General features: G+C 35.6%; 1 protein-coding gene across 12 annotated transcripts in view; it reads left to right on the forward strand.

Annotated features, from left to right (window-relative positions):
* The window catches only part of PDE4D (phosphodiesterase 4D), a 1,483,850-nt gene that overhangs the window by 1,447,581 nt on the left and 14,169 nt on the right, over positions 1–22,100 (forward strand). For 10 of the 12 annotated variants that reach the window (XM_032334877.1, XM_032334875.1, XM_032334876.1 and 7 more), the window contains 5 exons: positions 16,577–16,670; positions 18,086–18,258; positions 18,900–18,998; positions 19,855–20,019; positions 21,017–21,116. In XM_032334877.1, coding sequence (XP_032190768.1) covers positions 16,577–16,670; positions 18,086–18,258; positions 18,900–18,998; positions 19,855–20,019; positions 21,017–21,116 — 631 coding nt within the window. Of the gene's footprint in view, positions 1–9,982; positions 10,285–10,870; positions 11,286–16,576; positions 16,671–18,085; positions 18,259–18,899; positions 18,999–19,854; positions 20,020–21,016; positions 21,117–22,100 lie in introns of those variants that run through there. The other 2 variants (XM_032334886.1, XM_032334884.1) reach the window with 2 other exon arrangements.

Consider the following 22,100-nt stretch of genomic DNA (forward strand, 5'->3'; position numbering starts at 1 on the left):
ATTTCCGTGTAGTTTTTGCCTTTTCCAAAAATATCATATGAATAAAATCATACAGTTATAAAAAGCCTTTTGTTAATGGCTTCCTTCACTTTGCATAATGCTTTTGAGATTCATCCACTAATAACACTATGCATGTATTAGTAATTTATTTTTATTGCTTTCTAGTGTTTTATTTTATGGATATACCACAATTTGTGTTCATTCACCACTTGATTGCAGGCTATTTGCAGGCTTTAGCTATTATAAATAGAATTGCTATAAACATTTGCATATAGACCTTTCTGTGGATGTATGTTTTCATTTATCTTGGGTAAATAGGATTGCTGGAGCTTGTAGTGAATATATGTCTTAACTTTATGAGAAGGTACCAAACTGTTTTCCAAAGTTGCTATCCCATTTTGCAGTCCTACCAACAGTATATGAGGGTTCCGTTGGCTCTGCATCCTGGGCAGCATTTTGTATTGCTCATACCTAGCATGTAGTAACGTTACATTTTGGTCTTAATTTTTTTTTTCTTAATAACTAATGACATTACACATCTTTACATGTGCTTATTGATCTTTTTAAGTTGTAAAAATTTTTATAGTTCCTGATTTAAATCTTTATCAGACATATATTTTACACACATATTCTATAAGTCTGTGGCTGATTGTTCTATTTTCTTATCAGTTTCTTTCAAAGAGGAGCTTTGATGAATTCTAGTTTATTATTTTTTGTCTTTTATGTGTCCTGCTTTTTTGTGTTTTAAGAAATTTTTGCCTAACCAATGATCACAAATATTTTCTCCTGTTTTTTTTTCCTACTAGAAGTTGTGTAATTTCAGGTTTTACATTAGTTACAGGATCCATTTTGAGTAGATGTATACTGATATGGTACAACATTAAGGTGGAAGTTCATTTTTTTTGTGAATGGATGTCAATGTGTTTAAGTGCTATTTGTTGAAAGGAATATATAGCTGAAGTTTTATAACTTAAAATTACTTTAGGATCCACAATAAAAGTGATGTACATAAGGGATTAAATATGTATTTCCAGAAATCTGCTTATCTGCTTTTTTTATTATTGCTTTAGGAGACAGGTATTCTCTGTTTAAATTAGTTTCACAAAACACACCAGGAAATACAGAGGCAATATTGGTAAGTATTTTATGGTGATTACCATGGCCATGATAAGCACAGACAATTGGTATTAACGTAGAGCAGTTTAAATGAATTGGGAGTCCTAACTTTTGCTGTAAGTAGAAAGTCTATGTTTATACAAGGTTGTTGGTGTGTGTGTGTGTGTGTGTGTGTGTGTGTGTGTGTAGGCTTCATTTATGTGAGGTTTGTGCATCCATTCATAGCCTTAATTATTCTTCATTGAAACAGAAATTCTTGGTGGATGTGATAATGTTGGTGGCTGGTGGTGGTGGTAGTGGTTTCAGCTAGATTTACTCAGTTGTGAACATAGAAAATTTTCTATCAAGTGCATATGATTAAACTGTATCAGCAATTACAGAATACCATGCTAAAGAGACCATGTAGAAGCAAAATTTAAGTACAATTATCATCAGATCAGTTTGATTTTATTTCAGCCTCAGAGTACCTCTCAACAAAAATAAGGTTTCTTATATTAGACCTTCCATTTTTAGTAAATGTTAGAGGTGTTTCTTAATTTAAAAATTTGGTGAAAATTCTCTTACTAGGTTTTTTGTTTTGTTTTGTTTTTCAATTTATTTGACAGAGAGAGACCACAAGTAAGCAGAGAGCCAGGCAGAGAGAGGGGGAAGCAGGCTTCCCACCAAGCAGAGAGCCCGATGTGGGGGTCAATCCCAGGACCCTGAAATCATGACCTGAGTGGAAGGCAGAGGCTTACCCACTCAGCCACCCAGGCGCCCCTCTCAAACTAGCTTAATTGAAGAATGATCTTTCTGTTTTTAAAAATCAGGCTGTAGTTCCTGTTAATCTCAAGCTTCTATAATATTTGTAAGATAAGTTCTTGTTTTCTGAGATGTGAGGACTCTTCAGAACAGAGTTCCTTAAATTGTGTTTGGATCCATCGTCACTAGAGGGCAGTAAACACAAACAGATTTAGTGGATTTACTTGAGTTAAGGTTGTTTTTGTAATATTAACATTAATCAAAGAAAGTATAACTTTTACAATGTAAAAATAGGTTTAAAATTTGGTTACTTAAAACATAGGTTATAGATTAATTCTGGATTATTGCCTGCCTCTATAACGATTTTTGTAGAGAGAGCAAAAGAACACTGAGTGATTCTTGAAACATTGATGTGTTGTAGTTATTGGATTTAATATTTGATGTTTCCTCTTACCTCAGAATTCTTCAGGTAGCATTTAGTAAAGAGATTTGCATATGTTAAACACAAGCATATTGGATTTGTGACAGCCCACTTTATACAGATTAGCTTCTTGATTAATAACAATTCTCAGAATTTTGATCCTAAGTAGAAATATGTAAAATAAATATAGATTGATTATAAAATAAAATATTTTCCCAAAGGTATTAGTCCTACTGAAAACAGTGCTATTGCCAGGAAGATCCCTTAGGTTGTAGAAATCTAAGACTCCTCAATACACTTATTTTAAATAATATTTCTTCAGTATTTCAAAATGTAATCTCATATACAGCTTAGAATTTATTATGTTAGTATACATATTATTTATAGGCCCTAGGGTACCTGTAGATTAATGCCTGACATTATCTACATAAACTGTAGATTAATGCCTGACATCATGCCTGACTGTAGCTGGACAGTATGGGTTTAAATCCTGGCTCTGCAATGTGGCTTTGTGACCTTGGGTAATAATTTGACTTCTGAGACTCAGTTTCCTCATAGTTTGGTTTGTCTGTTTTTTCTTTTTCCCTAATCAAAAATGTGTCTTAATATCTGTTGCAAAGTCACTTATTCCAGCACTGGTTAAAATATCAAAGCCTCAACTCTAACAAGCAGAATTTTAAGTATCCTGAAATATCCTAAAATACTTCAGAAAGTTTGATTGCTTGGTGTCTCATTTAAGGACTGAGAAAATGAAGAATGAAAGAGGAGTGGTATCTAGAGATTTTGAGGAGTATTATTAGGAAAAACAGAAAAAGGAAATGATAATTTTTTTTTAATTTCAGTATATGCGTACATACATTTGTGTATACATCATTTGAGTGTTTGAGCATAGCAGACCACCAGTCAGGAAATATGTCTCGCTTTGTGCAAGAGCATGCATGTCTTGTTCATGGAACACTCCCACATCTAAGTGTTCACTGCCCCAAATGTCAAGAGCTCTCCTTATCAGGCGACGCTGCCTGTCTTTGGGCACAAGCTTCCTGACTTCACTAGTTAGTAGGATCCATGCTGTCTGGAGATCTGACAACAATAATAGGATCAGTGGTTCTTTAATTCAGGACATTGTAAATCAGCACAAAGACTAAGGCTAAATTGGGAAGCCTGGTTGGCTCAGTTAGAAAGAGCAGGCACTTCTTACCTGAATGTTTATAGCAGCAATGTCCACAGTAGCCCAACTATGGAAAGAACCTAGATGTCCATCAACAGATGAATGGATAAAGAAGATGTGGTAAATATATACAATGGAATACTATACAGCCATCAAAAGAAATGAAATCTTGCCATTTGCAACAACGTGGATGGAACTAGAGGATATTATGCTTAGCGAAATAAGTCAGTCAGAGAAAGACAACTATCGTATGATCTCCCTGATATGAGGAAGTGGGGATGCAATGTGGGGGGGTTTGGGGAGTAGGAAAAGAAAAAATGAAAGAAGATGGGATTGGGAGGGAGATAAACCATAAAAGACTCAACCTCAAAAAACAGACTGAGGGTTACTGGGGGGTGGGGAACAGGAGAGGGTGTTGGGGATATGGACATTGGGGAGGTTATGTGCTATGATGAGTGCTGTGAACTGTGTAAACCTGGTGATTCACAGACATGTACCCCTGGGGATAAAAATACATTATATGTTTATTTAAAAATTTAAAAGTTAAAAAAAAAAAAAAAAGAAGAGCATGCACTTCTTGATCTCAGGGTCATGAGTCTGAGCCCCTCATTGGGTTACAGAGATTACTAAAATAAGTAAATAAATAAATAAACTTAAGAAAAAATTAAGGATAAATGAGTCCACTCCTAAACTCATATCATTTATCAAGGAGTTGGCGAATACCTAATTATATGATGACCAACTCTCACGCTATAAAGAGCAAAGACTAAAAGAGAGACCTGGCCTGGCCTGTCAGTTCTGTCATATACTGGGCAGGTTAGTGAATTTTTAAGAGTTTCTATCTGTGTTTTCACAGATAGAGAGAGGATAATAGCTATCTTACCAATATGTTGCAAAGGTTAGCATTAAGATATACAAAGCTAAAAAAAAAAAAGATATACAAAGCTCTTGGTCCATAGTAGGTCTTAACTGATGCTTTAACAGATTCCGGCTTCCCCATTAAAACTGTCAGAAGCTTAGTCTGATTCTAAGAATTATATTTCTCTGGCCCCATCCTTATTTCTTCTCTGGGTTGGCCAGACTCTTTCTGCCATCTCTACTACGTGGCAAAGGAAAGGAGCATCTAGTTAGGCTTTGATAATGAGACAAATGAAATGAATTTTGATTTACCTCAGAATTTAAGAAAAGAAAGATTTCAGGGACACCTGGATGGCTCAGTCTGTTAAGTGTCTGCCTTACGCCCAGGTCATAATCCCAGGGTCCTAGGATTGAGCCCCCACTATGGGCTCCCTGGTCAGCAGAGAGTCTACTTCTCCCTCTGCCCCTCCTCTGCTCATCCTCGCTCTCTCTTTCAAATTAAATAAAGAAATAAATAAAATATTTTAAAAAAAAAAGACTCATTACCTAGAAATAGGGAAAACCGCCTTTAATGTTTTTTATTTAACGTTATTGTAATTATTGCTACTACTATTATCATTACTATTATCTCCTCTACTACAGCAGATTAGGGGTTTACAGTTGACTCTTTTATGCCTGTGGTCCATTAATTATTTTGGAAAAGGTAAAAAAAAGAATAAGATATCTTTCTTGCCTGAAGGATCCTCTACCCTGGTTGAAGAGGCAAAGTTCAAGACAGTTGAAGTAACTGGAACGGTGATTCTTTTTTTTTTTTTTTTTTTTTTAAGATTTTGTTTTTATTTATTTGACAGAGAGAAATCACAAGTAGATGGAGAGGCAGGCAGAGAGAGAGAGGGAAGCAGGCTCCCTGCTGAGCAGAGAGCCCGATGCGGGACTCGATCCCAGGACCCTGAGATCATGACCTGAGCCGAAGGCAGCGGCTTAACCCACTGAGCCACCCAGGCACCCATGGAACGGTGATTCTTAACACTGACAAAGATTTAGGAAATTACAGGATGCAGTGACTGGGGAGACCTGCTGGGCTTTCATTGGCAGAAGCCAGGGTCTAGGTGTCCTGGAATACATGGGATAGTCCTTCACCAAGGAGGAATTTTTCTGTGTCACAATAAACCATTCAAGCCGGTGAAATATTCACTTAGAATTATCTGAGCCTAGAACACAACTACTTTTTTATATATAAAAACAAAATATTTTAACATGATTTTAATCCACACTAATTTTTTCAGTAATGTAACCACAGTGTATACTGAAGGAGAATTGTTCTTTGTTACATCTGCAACCTTTCAAAAATCATTCACCATTTTGGGAAAAGATTATCTTCCTAATACAGTATTCCTGTATTCATCATTTCCATGTTGCTGTCATATTCATGGCAATTCTCCATAGGAAGCAGAGCAAACACTTGCAAAGCACTTACTGTTCTAAGTGCTTTATGTCTATGTACCAGCTAATTCTTACAGCACATTATAAGGTAGATGCTAATTATTATTCTCATTTTCTAGATGAGTAAACTGAAGATAAAATAAGCTCAGAAAGTTTAGATAACTTTGTCAATGTCACACAGTAAGTGATAATAAGATCTCAACTTTTAACTACCTTTTTTTTCTAGTATACTTATGTATAAGCATTTATATTTTGCAGTATGTAATATAATTACTTCTATTTTTCCTTTATGTTACTGATAACCCACTATATGGATTTTTTTAAAGTGTCTAGGGTTATTTAGTATATATGGATGTATTTAGTGAAGTGCGTATATTGGAAAAGTAGGAATTTTTTATCAGGATAAAAATATTTGCTATAAAAAAAGAAAGAAGTAACTTAGTTTGAAGTTAGTGAAAGAATAAAATAGTTTGATGGGTGGATAGAAAGGATAATTTGGATGTAAATGACATTGTATGGCACACACTCTGCTCTTTGGAAGCACGCCAAGAATGCTCCCATCTTCAGGGCTTTTGATGTTGATGTTCCCTTTACTTGGCTCCCCTTTCTCAACTGCTCTAGATGTTCACGTGCCTTCCTCCCTCTCTTTCTTCAGGTCTCTGAGCATATATCATCTCATCAAAGAGGCTCTCCTTGATCATTTTATACTATAGGAACCTCTATCACTAACATGCCATAGCCTTCTTATCCTTTCTTTTTCCCATTGAATTTAGCACCACGTGACATACAGTATGTATTTGTTGACTCAGTTGTCGAATGTAAACTCCAGGTGAAAAACCTTCACTTTGTTCATTGCTGTGTCGTCATTATCCAGGACAGTGCCTGACGCACAGTAGGAGCTTGGTAAGGATTAATTAAATAAAAGAGTGAGTGCAAAATAAAGTTTGGAGAGGGGCTGAGATAATTTGGTCTTGAGACGTATTTTGAATGATTTGAATCTAACTTTTTCTGAAAAACCAGCCTGAAGGAAATGGAGTAGAAGAAAGAGGGTATTCTAGGCAGTGAATTCAGTGAAAGTAAAACAGGACTATCTGCTGAATCATAGAGCTGGGTAGAACACTAGACTTTCAGTAAGGGAGCATGAATGTAAAGAGCAAGCTGGAGATGGGCTTAGAGTTGGGGATTAGGGCTGGAGGTTATCGTTCTGGAGCTCACAGAGAAATATGGGTGTGAGGAGGCAGGTGATGCCGGCTTGTTAGGTAATAACTATGGAGTGGCAGGCTGAGGCTGGGTTTGACAAAAATTGGTCTGGCAGCAGAGATAAGTATGGGATGAGAAGGAGAAAAGCCAAAGAGGATGAGCTAAGAAGCAAGTATTGTGTTTTGGGTCTGAGATGCATAATGATATGATCCAGTTAAAATAAAACATCATTTAAAAAGACATGATAAGGGGTGCCTGGGTGGCTCAGTGGGTTGGGCCTCTGCCTTCGGCTCAGGTCATGGTCCCAGGGTCTCATGGTCCTGGGATCAAGCCCCGCATGGGGTTCTCTGCTCAGCAGGGAGCATGCTTCCCCATCTCTCTGCCTGCCTCTTGGCCTACTTGTGATCTCTCTCTCTCTCTATCCAATAAATAAACAAAATCTTTAAAAAAAAAACAAAAAGACATGATAAATTACACACGCACACACACACACACACACACACACACACACAGGATAAGCCTTAGAGTTAAAAAATCTAGTCACTGTGCTGTGAAGTATGTAAACCTGGCGATTCACAGACCTGTACCCCTGGGGCCAATAATACATTATAAGTTAAAAAAAACTAAAAATTAAAAAAAAATCTAGTCACCATAATGGGTGTGGTTATCATAATCCACATAATTGTTTTCATCATCATTATCATCATCATCATCACCTAATACCTGTTTGTCAGTATGTACCAGATGTTGTTTTAAGTGCTTTGCATATATCATTTAATCCTCATAATAACTGTTCTAATTATTTATTGCTCTAAAACAAATGACTTAAAACTTAGTGGCTTAAAATATCAGTTTGCTTTTTTTAGAATTTGTTTTATGGGCTAACTTGGCTTGCTTAGACATTCTCATTTTAAGTCCCTCATGTGGTTTTAGTCAGATGGCAGCTAAGCCTGGAGTCATCTAAAGGCTCCACTGTCAGGATGACTAAGATGGTCTCTTCACTGTCAGTTCTGGCTCCGGGCTAGGATGGCTGGCATAGGTAGAGATTGTCTGGGCATATATTTACTTTCCTTGTCTCTCTCATCCACCGCCCCCCACACTCTCTCTGCAGCCTTTTCATAATGTTAGCCTGGGCTTTCTCATAGCATGGCAGTATTAGAATACTCAGACTTGCTAACAGGGTGGCTCTGGGATCCTAATGGTCTATTCAAGTCAACCAAGGTGAAAGCTTCAAGACCTCTTACAGCCTCCATTTCTTGTGACAGAACTACTTGTTGGTTATACAAGTCAGCTTAAATTCAGTCAGTGTAGGGTCAAGTGACTCATTAGGAGGCATCTTTGGAGACTAGGTACCCTAATAACCCAGTTTTACAGATGAAGAAACCGGAACACTAAAAGGTGAAATTAGGGGTGCCTGGGTGGCTCAGTGGGTTAGAGCCTCTGCCTTCAGCTCAGGTTATGATCCCAGGGTCCTGGGATGGAGCCCCGCATCAGGCTCTCTGCTTAGCTTCCCCCTTTCTCTGCCTGCCTCTCTGCCTACTTGTGATCTCTATCTATCAAATAAATAAATAAAATCTTAAAAAAAAATAAAAGGTGAGATTATTTGTTAAAGATTATGCACTAAAGGATTTGAATTCAAAGCCTTTGTACTTGGTACCTGGGTGAACTTGGAAAAATCTTTTTCTCTTTCCTGGTCTCACTTTATGTGGAAATGAGGGGATTAGAGGAGATGATATTGAAGACGTTTTCCATTTCTCTCAGGCATTCAGCCTTTGGATTTAGATGATGGGAGTTAGGGTGGGAAAGAAGAGTAAATAAAAAAGCATTTTATAAAAGATAAAACATGATAATAAAGTTGATGAAGGAGGGAAGGTGATGTAGATGGGGAACATGTTAGGGTTATTCAAGGATCCAGTTAGATGAATTATAGTAAACATCGTATGGTGGCTGACTCACATGAAATTCCTATTGAATGGTAACAAAGAGTCATAGATTTCAGTCTGTGATACTGAAACATGAGCCCACTGACTGAAATGGGAGTTGTTAAGTATGAACTACTTTAAATAGAAAAAATGGATCCATCAGTTTTGGAAAAGTCTGTGATGAGTGGCAGGGCATTCAACGGGGGAAGGAATCTTAGTCATTTGGAAATATGGCGTTGCAGTTCATGTAAGAAGTAGTCACAGAAGAGTGTGTCCTAGGACAGAGTCTTGTGGATATCCCAAGTTAGAGGATGAACAGAAGGCAAAGAAGGCATGGTCAGAGAAGTGGGGAGAAAGCCAGAGCAGTTGAGGATCCTAGAACTGAAGGAGAATGGAGAGAGTACATTGTCGAACACTTGTGACAACTTAAGGAGAATAAAAGACTAGGAAAGTGGAGGACCTATTTGTATTCTTCTGGTCATTTTTATTGGCCTTTTGGGGTTTCATTTTTCTTTTTCTTTTGTAAGGAATTAAGAGGAATTTAGGAAATTAACACAATAGGTGTGAACTGGCCCTGAAGACTTCAAGCAAAGGACGATTACAGATTCAAAGAGGAAGAGTATTACATGGATGTTCTGATGTGTGCCCTATCTAAAACAGACAAAGCAAATGCAATAGAACTGAAAAGTAACAATATTAGCACGTCACAGAAGCTCAAAGCAGTTAAGTGCTTTGAGATAGAGATGAGGAGGAAGGAAACAGGATGGAATTTTATGCAAAAATAAAGTAAAAGCTAGACTTCCCTTGTTTTTTTACCCATAAGTCTTAAACATACAAGTGTAAGAATAATACTGCACCAAGCCAGATAGAAAAGATTGTTTTTCTTTAAAATCTTTTAGATTTCGGGGCACCTAGGTGGCTCAGTGGGTTCAGCCCCTACCTTCGGCTCAGGTCATGATCCCAGGGTTCTGGGTTTGAGCCCCACATCAGGCTCTCTGCTTAGCAGGGAGCCCTTCCCCTGCCTCTCTGCCTACTTGTGATCTCTCTCTCTTTCTCTCAAATAAATAAACATTTTTTAAAATAAATAAATAAATAAATAACTTAGATTTCTTAGCTTTGTGAAAGCCCTGATTACTGGAGTTTAATGCTATATTCCTTTAAGAGCTGCTGTTAATACCATTCTTAACTTTATGCACAATATTCTCTTTTGGTCAAAATACAGATTTTAAAATCTGTACTGGGAATTTTGCATTCTTCAACCATACACAGTGCTTTAGCTTTCAGTCCACCCCCACCCCCACCCCTTGCAATCAGAATTATGATAAATCGCCCCACCCTTAGATTTCTAAGGTTGTGGAACTCAGCCACATGTAACAATAGAAACAAAAGGACCTAAGAACAGCCAACCCACACAGGTGAGGAAATGTATCCTTCCCATTTGTCAATTCTGGACATTGATTGTATTTTATAATCACACTATGCTCTTATGTTGGGCGGAGGAAAAACTTCGCTTATATCTGTGTCACCAGGGAAGCCACTTGGTTTGGATTTGCGAGAGGGAGGGTTAAAATGCCTAATGGCCTTTTTCAAAGCAGCTTTTATTTTGAAGAGAAGTCAGAGAATATTAAAACTCATAGGAAGGATTCCAGAAAGATAGGCAATCCTTATTTTAGAATGAACCATGAATTTTGAAGAGTTTTATGGTCATTATTCATCATCTGCGGGCGGGAAACCCCATTCATCTTTTTATTCGGCAGCCTCAGCTATAGGGATACCATTATTAAATGGCGTTTACCAGAGGTGAGGAGGAAAACCTCCTCCCCAGAGGTTCGCCTCTGCCAACCAATCACGATACAGCCTGCTCTGAGTCCACACCGCCCCGCCGCCCCCCCCTCCCCGCCCCGCACTGATAGACCCAGTGACGGAGTGTGATTGGTGCATAGTTGGGCTTTTATGGGAGGGGTTTCTTGTCACTCTTTCTGGCTTCCCTGCAGTTCCTTATTTGGTAGCTTTTGACAGAACTAGTCTTTCTTGCAGCTAAGCATCTTGACATACATTATTCATTAAGCCTTGGAGCTCAGGGAGAAAAAGATGCAGACCCTTAGATGGTTAGATATTTCTTTACCACATGAATTTCCTTTATTCAGAATAGTTGTAGAATTCTGTTCCATTCTGGAGTTTTACAAATGGCATGTGTTCAATGGGAAGACGACTGGATGGGATCTAATGCAAGGCTTCCTTGTGTATACTTAATTACTAAAAATCTTTAAAAATCCACCCTATGGCTTGCGGATATTGTTAAAAGTATCAAGGTTTTGAAGATATACATATTTTAGAACTTACTGTTTCTTTATAAAATCAATCAAAAATGCCTGAAGCAAACTATTTACTGTCAGTGTCTTGGGGCTACATAAAGGTAAGATTTATTTAGCTCCTAATTGCTCTGATTATATAACATAATTTTAATAAATTATAATGGAGCTTAGCTTTGTAAGCAGTGTTATTTTTTTCCTTAGATGTGAACTACAGAAGCAATATGTGTTTTTAGTGGTCAAGATAACAGAAAATGTATGACTATTATTAGTTATAGTTTGCATGTTAAAATAGCTTTTTAATGTGCACTGATTCTTTTTGTCATAGAGTATAGATTTGAGTTGTGCTTTTAAATATCAAGGTAATCAAACAAAATCATTAGAAATAAATTATTGGGTCCAGTTACTTACACACTGATTTAAGTAATTGGGTTCCAGTTCATTTGTAGCACTTAAAGTTCATGAAAATTAATTCGTGGCTCTTTATAAAAATCTATACCACTTTAAGCTGATGAGTATTTTTTTTTTTCATCTTTGGATATAAAGCTCTAGATGACCTTAAAAAGTGACATTACTTAACTATTTAAGTGATATATTATTAAGATGAAAACTTGATTATCTATTTGTAAAACTGGAAGAAATATATAAGTTCATCTGATACTGCTTTGTTTGTTAATCTCAGGAAATGAAATAATACACTGAATTTACTAAGATTCTGCTCTGCTTGGCAAGCCTCTTGCATGTCTCATGGTAATGCTAGCCTGGCGATCTGATCTCTGTAACAGAAGCAGGAAGTAGAGAAACCTTTTTTAGCCCTAAATGAAGCATCACTTCAGAACTTGAAATCTCTGCTTGAACATTTGAGCCAATCAAAATACATAATTTTTAAGAATTCTTTTCCATTTCTTTAAGGACTCAGACTGAAATATTTTTCATTTTCTTTGTTTCTTTTCAAAAGAACATCTTCCCTTTGCTATGAAATTTTCTCACATTCTAAAAAAACTTATTTCAGTTTTAGTTGTCCAACGAGTCATGATTCCCCACTTCCTTTTAAGTCAGCGGATGGCCCAGATTTTTTTAATTGTTTTGAAATATGCAGATTTCCTATTATTTGAATTTTGTTAGCCATTTTTGGCTTAAAAATTTTTTTAGAACAGAAAAATATAGAAAGTAATAAAGGAAAATCCATAATCTCCCTAGAACTCATCTCTTAGCTTTCAGACAGCTCATTTTTTATATGCTTTGAAGGACTTCATATTTGTATTATGATTATGAACAACACTTCCAAGAATCTAAATAGTTATAGAGCTTGTATTTTTGAGGAAAATTGTTGCTGGCCAGCCTTGTTTATGTTTTAATAGTATGCTGCTAAAAACACGTAAGAAGGGCAAATATAAATATATTTAGTCTTATGCATTTTGACAGATTTATTTTTATACAGCCAATGCAGTATTTGTTTTAGCTTTTAATGCTGATATCTACCAAACTTGTAATATATCACAGCGCAGCATATTCAAATGATTTTTAGCAGAATATTGGCTGGGGCAGGGGTGGGGCAGGATAAGCATTTTCTTAATGTTTGACCTTTACCACCTTCTTAATTATATACTAGGAGACTATAAAATGTACCCACGACATTGGCATACAGGGATTATTATTTAAGAATACTCTAATTTTATTTTATTATTTAATTTTTCTTCCTCAACAGTTTTAAGTGTAGAACATAAATTTGAAAATGGGAGTTTAAAAAGCAAAATATAGACTTGATTTCAAATGTATTTTCATTTTTTGTTTATGCTTTACATGCTGCACGCAGACATTCTTATGCATAATGAGAACAAAGGATTCGAAAAAGCATTCACTTAAATCTTCCTCTTTTTTTCATTTTTGGAACAGTGATTCTATTGATTATTTCATACTGTTTAGACTAAAAGCAATCAGAATAACTCATCAACAGAAAATATTTAGAGGTCACTTTTTAAAATATCTAAATGCTCAATTAAATTGTTCTGCAACTTGCAACCAGTTTTTTGGTGGGTTCTTTTTGTTTTTTGTTTTTTGTTTTTAAATCAGTTCTGTATTGTATCTCTCCTAAATCTTTAAATTAAGGACTGTAGCAGTGTTCTGGGAAAAACATTTTATTACCTTTTCTAATCATTTTCCTTTCATGATATTTTTGTGCAGTCACCCTAATAAATGGTATATAGTTATCTTCATGAGAGAAATTCCACTTACATTTTAAAATGATTGTTGAATTGTTCCATGTCTTGTTCTTTAGTACAGCCAGCTCTACACTCCAAAATCATACTGTAAGTTACTAATTTAGCTTCCCTGAAAGTTTTAAATCAATAGAAAAAAAAAGGAAGCAATTTTAACTCCTTTTAGAAAATGCTCTATGTTATAACTGAATTGACTCTGAAAATTGTCTTTAAGAAATCTCCCACACCCTTTCCCTTGCTATGAAAGAGGACTGCTAAAAATACTGTCTATTTTAATCATGTTAAAAGGAAATATTGCCTTCCTTAGAGCACCTGACAAACCTTGGCAGGGATATAGGTGTGCACTGAAGGGTTTCTCCACCCCACACTTCTGGGTTTTGAACAACAGCATAAAGATAGTCTGGGAATAGATGTATATGTGCAGATATAATCAGTGTGTGTACAACCTATAATTTATCAGTCTGTAGAATAGATTTCCTTGCACTGGCATTTTTTCCCTTAGTTATCTGTATTGACTGGCTGTTTGAGGGATTATATAAACAAACTGCCAGGAAAATTACAATTCCTTATTTATATTATTCCAGAGAATCCAATAATTTGTATTATGTATCTGCAGGTACCATATAATTTTTTCTACTGGGCATATGGCAACACATTCCTCATACTAGGTTGCTTCCAAGTTAGAAGGTAGTTTTATGGAAAAACTGGATCCCTATCTAACTTTTCCAACTGCATCCTCCCCTACCCTCAGGCTTACATCATTTTTTAGTTACACGGAGAGAAATGCATGGAGGGCAGGTAGACAGCAGTGGCTGAATAGACTGAAGAGAGCCTAGGAGAGGCTGAGAGGCCTGCCTAGCATGCCCCCCCTTCCTGAAACATACTTTGTCAGGACCAGGCAGTTCTTACTGGCAACTTTTAAGTCATATCACAGACAATTTCAGGTCAGAGAGATATTTCACTCACTATATGTTTTAAATGTTTAGCAGAGTCTCTTTTGATTTTGTTTGCCTAAAGAGTATATTTTTCTAAGAGTAAATTTCATTTGTTGAGAAAGGATTTATGTACCTTCAGGCCTTGCTAATTGTATTTTTGCTATAATTTTGAAGCTTAGTTATCATCTCCTATGTGAATAATATCCTAAATTACTTCCTGGAATGGGTAGGGGAACTAAATGTTTAAATGTGTATTTTTTTGTGGGCATAACGATTCAGATCTTCCATCTGTTTGTCCTGCAATGATGAAAATCAGCTATCACTATAAAAGGCCCAGGGAACTGGGAGATAGAAGGAACTCAGTGTTAAGCACCTGCCATGTGCCAGGCAAAAAACAAGATAGTTTCCGTTAGCTCATTTAATTGGTTACTAGCGTATAACTTAACTCAATATAGCTTTATGAAAAACGGACAGAAAATGTTTTGAATGCTATTATAAATGTCTTCATGAATATTCTTAGGAGACCCAGATTTTTCCCAGCAGATAATAATGTATAATGCTGAGTGAAAACAGGCAGCAGCCTATGTTTTGTACACTGCATGATGCCATTTTAAAATATAGGCAAATAAATGTTGGGAAAAAAGACATAGACGGAAATATTGGTAATTATCTATGGTTATCTCTGAGCAATGGCAATATAAATGATTTCTAATTTTTTCTATATAGCTTTCTAGATTTTCTCTATCTTGCATGCACTTTATAATCAGAAAAATGTTATTGAAAAAAATAAATGAACAAAAAAATGAACTTTATGTTTCTGAGTTCGAGAGTAAGCTCCTGAGACCTATAAATTAACAACCAGAAAAATTAATACTGGTTATGGCCAGTTCTTCAGTTTTGGCCACAGGAGAAAGCTAATACACATTTCTTACATTCTGCAGTCTGTTGGAATGTTTTTATTGATCTCCCTCAGTACTTTTGTGAAAAAATGCTGTACCTAATCTAAATGGTCAATAAGACTGACTTTGGAAGTGATTTGCCAAATTGTTTTGAGTTAGGACACCTTGGCATAAATTATCCTGAGAAGCAAGATTTTTTCATAAATTCTAATAAACTAAATACTGAATTAGAATTACATTTCAAACATTATTAAATGGTGAATTTACTACTCTCTTTTCCCAAGATTTAAAGGAGAATTTATGGTGAAATATAAAATTCTAAAAGCTACTGAACATTAGAGTAAAATGTGTTTGACTTTTTTGATCAAATACCTAATAGTAATCTATGTAATAGAAAAAATTTTTGTTTCTGTATGTTAAGAGAAGTATTAAGGCATACTTAAAGACCATCTGGGCTATTTGGGAAATCAAAAGAAAACATAATAACAAAGAGCTGAAAGATGGAAAAGCATAACGTCTTGGAAAATCTTGGATTTGGGTAATGCTATGCAATGGTTATAAGTTAATTCCAGTGTTTCTTAGGATAAAGTAGACACTATGGCATCAGTAAAATAAATTGTAAAATAATGAAGTTGAGTATTGAAAATTGACCAGTTTTGTATTTATGTGACTTTAGAGAAATGGATTGGTAAATCCCATGGATATTAAGAAACAAAAGATCTTTTTCCTTCTACTTGGAAATACTTTAAAAGGAAAAAGTATATAGTATCCAAATATTTTACTTCTCTAAAGTTCTGAAAGAATACTCAAATAAATCTATTCACTTTTGCTTTGGGGTAAAAGACAACATTTTAACCTCTAACCAGTATACATATTAATTTCTGCAAATGACAAATTAATTGATAAATCATCTTCTGTTGTGTGGCAGCGCATATGTGTACCAATAAATTAGGTTTTTTCCTTCTCTGAATACTAATATACACCTGATTTTTTTTTATTCCTTCCCTCCCTTAATTAATGTCCTTGAGTATCTAAATCTGTGCTGCATGTGGCTACTTAAATTTAAATTTAAATGAAATAAAATTCAAAATTCAGCTCCTCATTTTCACCTAGCCACATTTCAAGTGCTTGATAGGCATATGTGACTAGTGGCTACAGTAACGGACAACTCAAATTCTAGAACTTTACAACATTATAGAAAGTTCTATTGGATTTCACTGATCTAAACTGTCAGGACAATTTAAAAATTCTTGGGCATGTTTTCTGTATCTTACAGTATGCTCATGTTACCTCAATTACACGTTCCTCTTAGGTTGCTTCATTTTATTTTTCTGTTTTTCAGTTTAAAAGGATGCTTAATCGGGAGCTCACCCATCTCTCTGAAATGAGTCGGTCTGGAAATCAAGTGTCAGAGTATATATCAAACACATTCTTAGGTGAGAATAATAATTTAAATACAATTTTAAAGTTTTCTTTTGAGTTGTTTGTTTTTGGAGGTGGATTAGGACACCAAATCATTTTGGAAACCAAACGAGTATTAGGAATTCAGTTCATTTGTTTTCATTTATCCTATTAATAATTTGAATGTCAGAGCCTCTAAGGTTTAGAATCTAAGATGACAAAGTACATTTTTTATCTTTTAAATTTATTCAGGACTTTGGTGATTCTCTGGATTAAAGTTATAGGTTCCCAGTTTTTCCAAAGTACTAAACCATAAAATGTGTTTTACAGAGAGATCTACACATGCACTCAACAAATTCTTGTTAAATTCCAGACACTGCTGGGCATTTGGTAATGATAAATTAGAAATGGTCCCTGCCATAATGAGTTATAGTCTAATGAACACCAAGCCTGGTAGACTGATGAGGCAGATATAATACAACCACTAAAGAAAAGCTTGCTGAAAATAATAGTTGACAGTGTAGTGGACTGAGACACCACCCCACCCCCCATCCACAAAGAGAAAATTCATTTAGTGAAAGTCATCAATATGAACACATCCTTGATTTGAATTTACTTTCAAAACAAAATTGCTGTGATATCTAATTAGCACTTTCACTAAAGAGACATTTATTGAACACATGCTACATGCAAGGATGAGTTAGAGGAGCTCACTGCCTTGAAATAGTTAATGAAAATATTGAGACATCTAATGTCTTTTATTTGAAAACAACAATTACATCTGACAGTTCCTTATCAGATGATACTGGAAATTTCCTGTGTTCCACTTGTTATATCATAAGCATTATCTCACTTTAGTATAGAAAATATAAAATAGCAAAATATAAGTCATTCAAATATACTGTTTGTATTCTTACATTATGACCCATTTCAATAAGCCATTAGGTTTACCCAGTGCTGCTTTTATAGTATGTATGAAATTCCTTCCTCTTCAAAATAGGTATTAAAACTAGAATCCTTAGTTGGAAAAAGCAGTTTCCAAGTCACTAAGTGAATTTCAAACAGGGACAGAGTTGATGAACAGTGGAAATAACCAGTATGTTTTGCTTTTTCCAAGTCTGCTATTATAAGTCTTGCAAAAAAAAAAAAAAAAAAAGTGTGTGTGTGTGTGTGTATACAGCATTCCATGCAGTTAGCAACCACTGAATACATTTGATGTTAATTATTTTGCAGTGGGATTTATTTGCTCAGTTTTGTGTTGGAGGGTATTATAGTAAGTCCACATCAGATTATAAATACTCAACTTCTCTAAAAGAAGTGTTTCTTGGAAACATTTTCTGGAACATGTCATGATTAATGAAAACCTGTCCACTTATAGACATTATAATTAAAAAGTAACAACTCAGGTAGACTTCACAATAAATGTAGAACCTTTTCTAAATTTCTTCAGATAAGCAACATGAAGTGGAAATTCCTTCTCCAACTCAGAAGGAAAAGGAGAAAAAGAAAAGGCCAATGTCTCAGATCAGTGGGGTCAAGAAGTTGATGCACAGCTCCAGTTTGACGAATTCAAGCATCCCGAGATTTGGGGTTAAAACTGAACAAGAGGATGTCCTTGCCAAGGTACAATGATTTTAAGGATTGTGGTCATAATATGTTGGGTTGCCTTTTAATGAGTTTTAATTCTTTCTCTTTTAAATAGGTAGACTAGTTCATTAATCTGTGGGGTCCTTTTTCTTTGAAAGTGGAAAAGTACTTTATAAAGCTCTTTACAAATTATTTGAGGGTTATTAATATATAATATGTGGATTTAGGTGGTTTGGAGTATGTGTTTGTTGCTTTTTTACATCTCCCTTTTAGATTGTTTGACCTTAAAGAGTTAGAAATATTTTATATCTTTTGGGTTTCAGGAGAATAGTAAAGGTTTTGTAAATAGATTTCATATATTGAAAAAAGGCTTTGAAATTGATAGCAAAAGTATCTAACTACATTGTATTGTCAGAGTCGTAAGGTTAAGCCATACTATTCAGTTTTCAGTACATTTAAGTGGGTTTACCTAAAAGTTTGCCTGTACTTACCAGGTGCATCCATTACATTTAAACTGAATCTTTTTTTTTTTTTTAAACCTAACACTCTTTTTATTAAGAGTTTTTTTAACACTCTTTTTATTAAAACGTTAAAGTCAGTAACATTTAAATGAATTTGTTTATTGATTTATATTCTTCTTCTGCTTCCTAATTTTCTCAATCTTTCTGTAACCCCAGGAACTAGAAGATGTGAACAAATGGGGTCTTCATGTTTTCAGAATAGCAGAGCTGTCTGGTAACCGGCCTTTGACTGTTATCATGCATACTATTTTTCAGGTAATGTGGTTAAGTTCTAAAACCTTTCCTTTATTGGGTGACATAATGTCTAGCCTGTGAAATGTGCTAGAGTCTTCTCTTCTTTACCATTCACCCTTTTTTGTATATTTGATTTTTTTTTTCTTATTTGCCCCTTTACCAAGGGACAAATAGTAACAAAGTACGGAGTGTGGGTCAAACATAGCTGAAACAGTTTTGTTATTTTTTCCATTCCAAGAAGTCATGTGGGAAAATTGAAGCAATTCATTAAAGCAAGAGTTTAAAAATCATCTACATGATCCTGATTTGCATAGAGTGGAGTATGAACTAAAAAATAAATAAGCCCCTTGGTGACTAACTGTAGCATATAATTTCTTGAATTGCTGTTTCTTGTACTGCTCTCCTTTCCATATCAGTTTCCCCTTCTTGTTGTGCTTTTGCCCCAGCTCAGGATTAGGATATAAATGAGGACTTGAGACTATAGACACCCTGGGACTGGCATAGCATGTTCCAACCCTAGAGAAAATGTTGAGTTTTGGTTGGTGTGATCCATTAGCTAATTCAGTGATACTGGGTTAAAGTTGCCTTCATGATTATCAGACACAGACTCTTTGACAGTTGGCAGCTCATTCCTGACACCGTACCTCTTGTGGAAAGCAACATGGGCTTCCAGAAGGACAACCCTACCCTTGCTTTGTCCCCAGAACCCCTGGATATTCTCAAAATGTCTCCATTTCCCTCGCTAGACACTACAAGGGGTGCTATTTCTATTTCTGGGTTAACCATAGGGGACACTGGTGTCATTTTTCTTTTACCACATCTATGGAGAATGTTTTTATGTGAAAACAAGATGTTAAGAGGATTTCCTTTCCTACAGGAACGGGATTTATTAAAAACATTTAAAATTCCAGTAGACACTTTAATTACATACCTTATGACTCTGGAAGACCATTACCACGCTGACGTGGCCTACCATAATAATATTCATGCTGCAGATGTTGTCCAGTCGACACACGTGCTATTATCTACACCTGCTTTGGAGGTAAATCTGTTTTCTAAAACTTTGAGACCACTTACCTGCCACTCATAAACATCTCTTAAACTTTTATACTGGAGGGTGGGTAGGGGAGAAAATTAATGGCTTCATTGGAAGTATGTTGAGTTATAGGGAAAAAATGTTGTGATTAATAAACAGTTCAGTCTTTGATGAATTTTTCAAAGATTGATCAAAGTTTTGGGGATTCATCTGTTCACGATACTGCTTCTTTGAAATGACCTAGTAGACATTCCATAAAGTATATCCATCTTATTCAGTTTTAGTTAGTTTCTTTGAAATTTAGCCTGATGCCTTCTACATTTATATTTCAAAGGATGATATTATTTATAAAGTAGAGACAATGTTTTGATATTTTTCATGGAATTTTTCAGAAAGAAACACATATTTAATTCTATCAGATTTTAAGAAGTTCCAGTGAATGTTCATTAAGATAATTTGATTTTCTTAATCATTTGGGGGAAAGATTCTCATTTGCTAATATATTTTATATATTATCATAAAATTGTGTCAATTGTGTTAATATTTCATCATCTTGAGTGAGTGGTTTTCTACTGAGGGTGGTTCCTCCCTATTCCTCCTGCCCTGACCCCCACCTGCCAGGGACATTTGATAATATGTAGAGACATTGTTGTCTGTCTCAAGTTGGAGATAGAAGCTTCTGACATCTCATGCTTCAGGCCAGGGGTCCTGATACTAGTGTACAGGATAGCCTCCTACAACAAAGAATAATCTGGCCCCAAATGTCAATTCTGCTGAGATGGAGAGTCCCTGGTTTGAATGAAAGAAAATAATTGCTCATGTCATTAATTTTATGTACATTTTCAGGACATCCTTAAACATCTTAAATACTTTTAAAATAAGCTATTAAATATTTTGAGCCTTCATTCTGTTGTCCAACACGTTCTAGGAAGTAATTTGCAATTTGTATATACCTTTCATTGTATTATTACAGAATAATAATGTTATCTGTCTGATTTTACAGGCTGTGTTTACAGATTTGGAGATTCTTGCGGCAATTTTTGCCAGTGCAATACATGATGTAGATCATCCTGGTGTGTCAAATCAGTTTCTCATCAATACAAGTGAGTGAAGTTGTTTATTTTTGCAGAAAAAAATATTTTTCCTTTGTATGTCTTAGAATGACCGAGCTTGTTTATAAACTTGGGATGTTTCCAGAGCTGTAATGTTCTTTTGGAATGTGTAAATGTGCATTTTATTGATCGTGTGTGTTAATGTAACCTAGTTCTGAAAATTACCGTTTTCTATCCTATGAGGCTTATGTTTTTTGAAAAACATGCATTTCAGTACTTCTCTAGAAATAATGTGTTGGTAGACAAGGGTAACCAGAAGTGAAAGTTTGCAGAAAGATTTAGATAGTTATTTTGTCCCTAAAGTTTTAAATAAAAACAGGAAAAGTTAAACCTTCCTCACTTTATGTAGGTTGTCATTTCATCCTCTTCAGAGGCTATGATTACCTTTCCTCATACTCACACCTCATGCCCAGCTCTGCTCTTTCCTTTTTACATCTTCTGTTGAGGACAATAGGAACATCTCTTTGACTTATTATCTCTTTTGACTTCTCTTTTATTTAAATATTTTTAACCATTAAATTTTTTCTCACCCATGACTTCTCATCAGATAAGAAGTCAACACTTGGGACGCCTGGGGGGCTCAGTTGGTTAAGCATCTGCCTTCGGCTCAGATCATGATCTCAGGGTCTTGGAATCAAGCCTCAGGCTCCCTGCTCAGCAAGGAATCTGTTTCTCCCTCACCTCCCAAACCCCCCAACCTCTCTGCTCATGCACGTGCTTGCCTTCTCTCTCCCTCTCAAATAAATGAATCTTTATTTAAGAAAAAAAAGGCAGGGTGCCTGGGTGGCTCAGTGGGTTAAGCCTCTGCCTTTGGCTTGGGTCATGATCTCAGGGTCCTGGGATTGAGCCCCACATAGGGCTCTCTGTTCAGCAGGGAGCCTGCTTCCCCCTCTCTCTGCCTGCCTCTCTGCCTACTTGTGATTCTCTCTCTCTCTCTCTGTCAAATAAATAAAATCTTTAAAAAAAAAGAAAAGA

Source organism: Mustela erminea, chromosome 3 (genome assembly GCF_009829155.1).
Source record: "Mustela erminea isolate mMusErm1 chromosome 3, mMusErm1.Pri, whole genome shotgun sequence".
Classification (NCBI taxonomy): domain Eukaryota; kingdom Metazoa; phylum Chordata; class Mammalia; order Carnivora; family Mustelidae; genus Mustela; species Mustela erminea.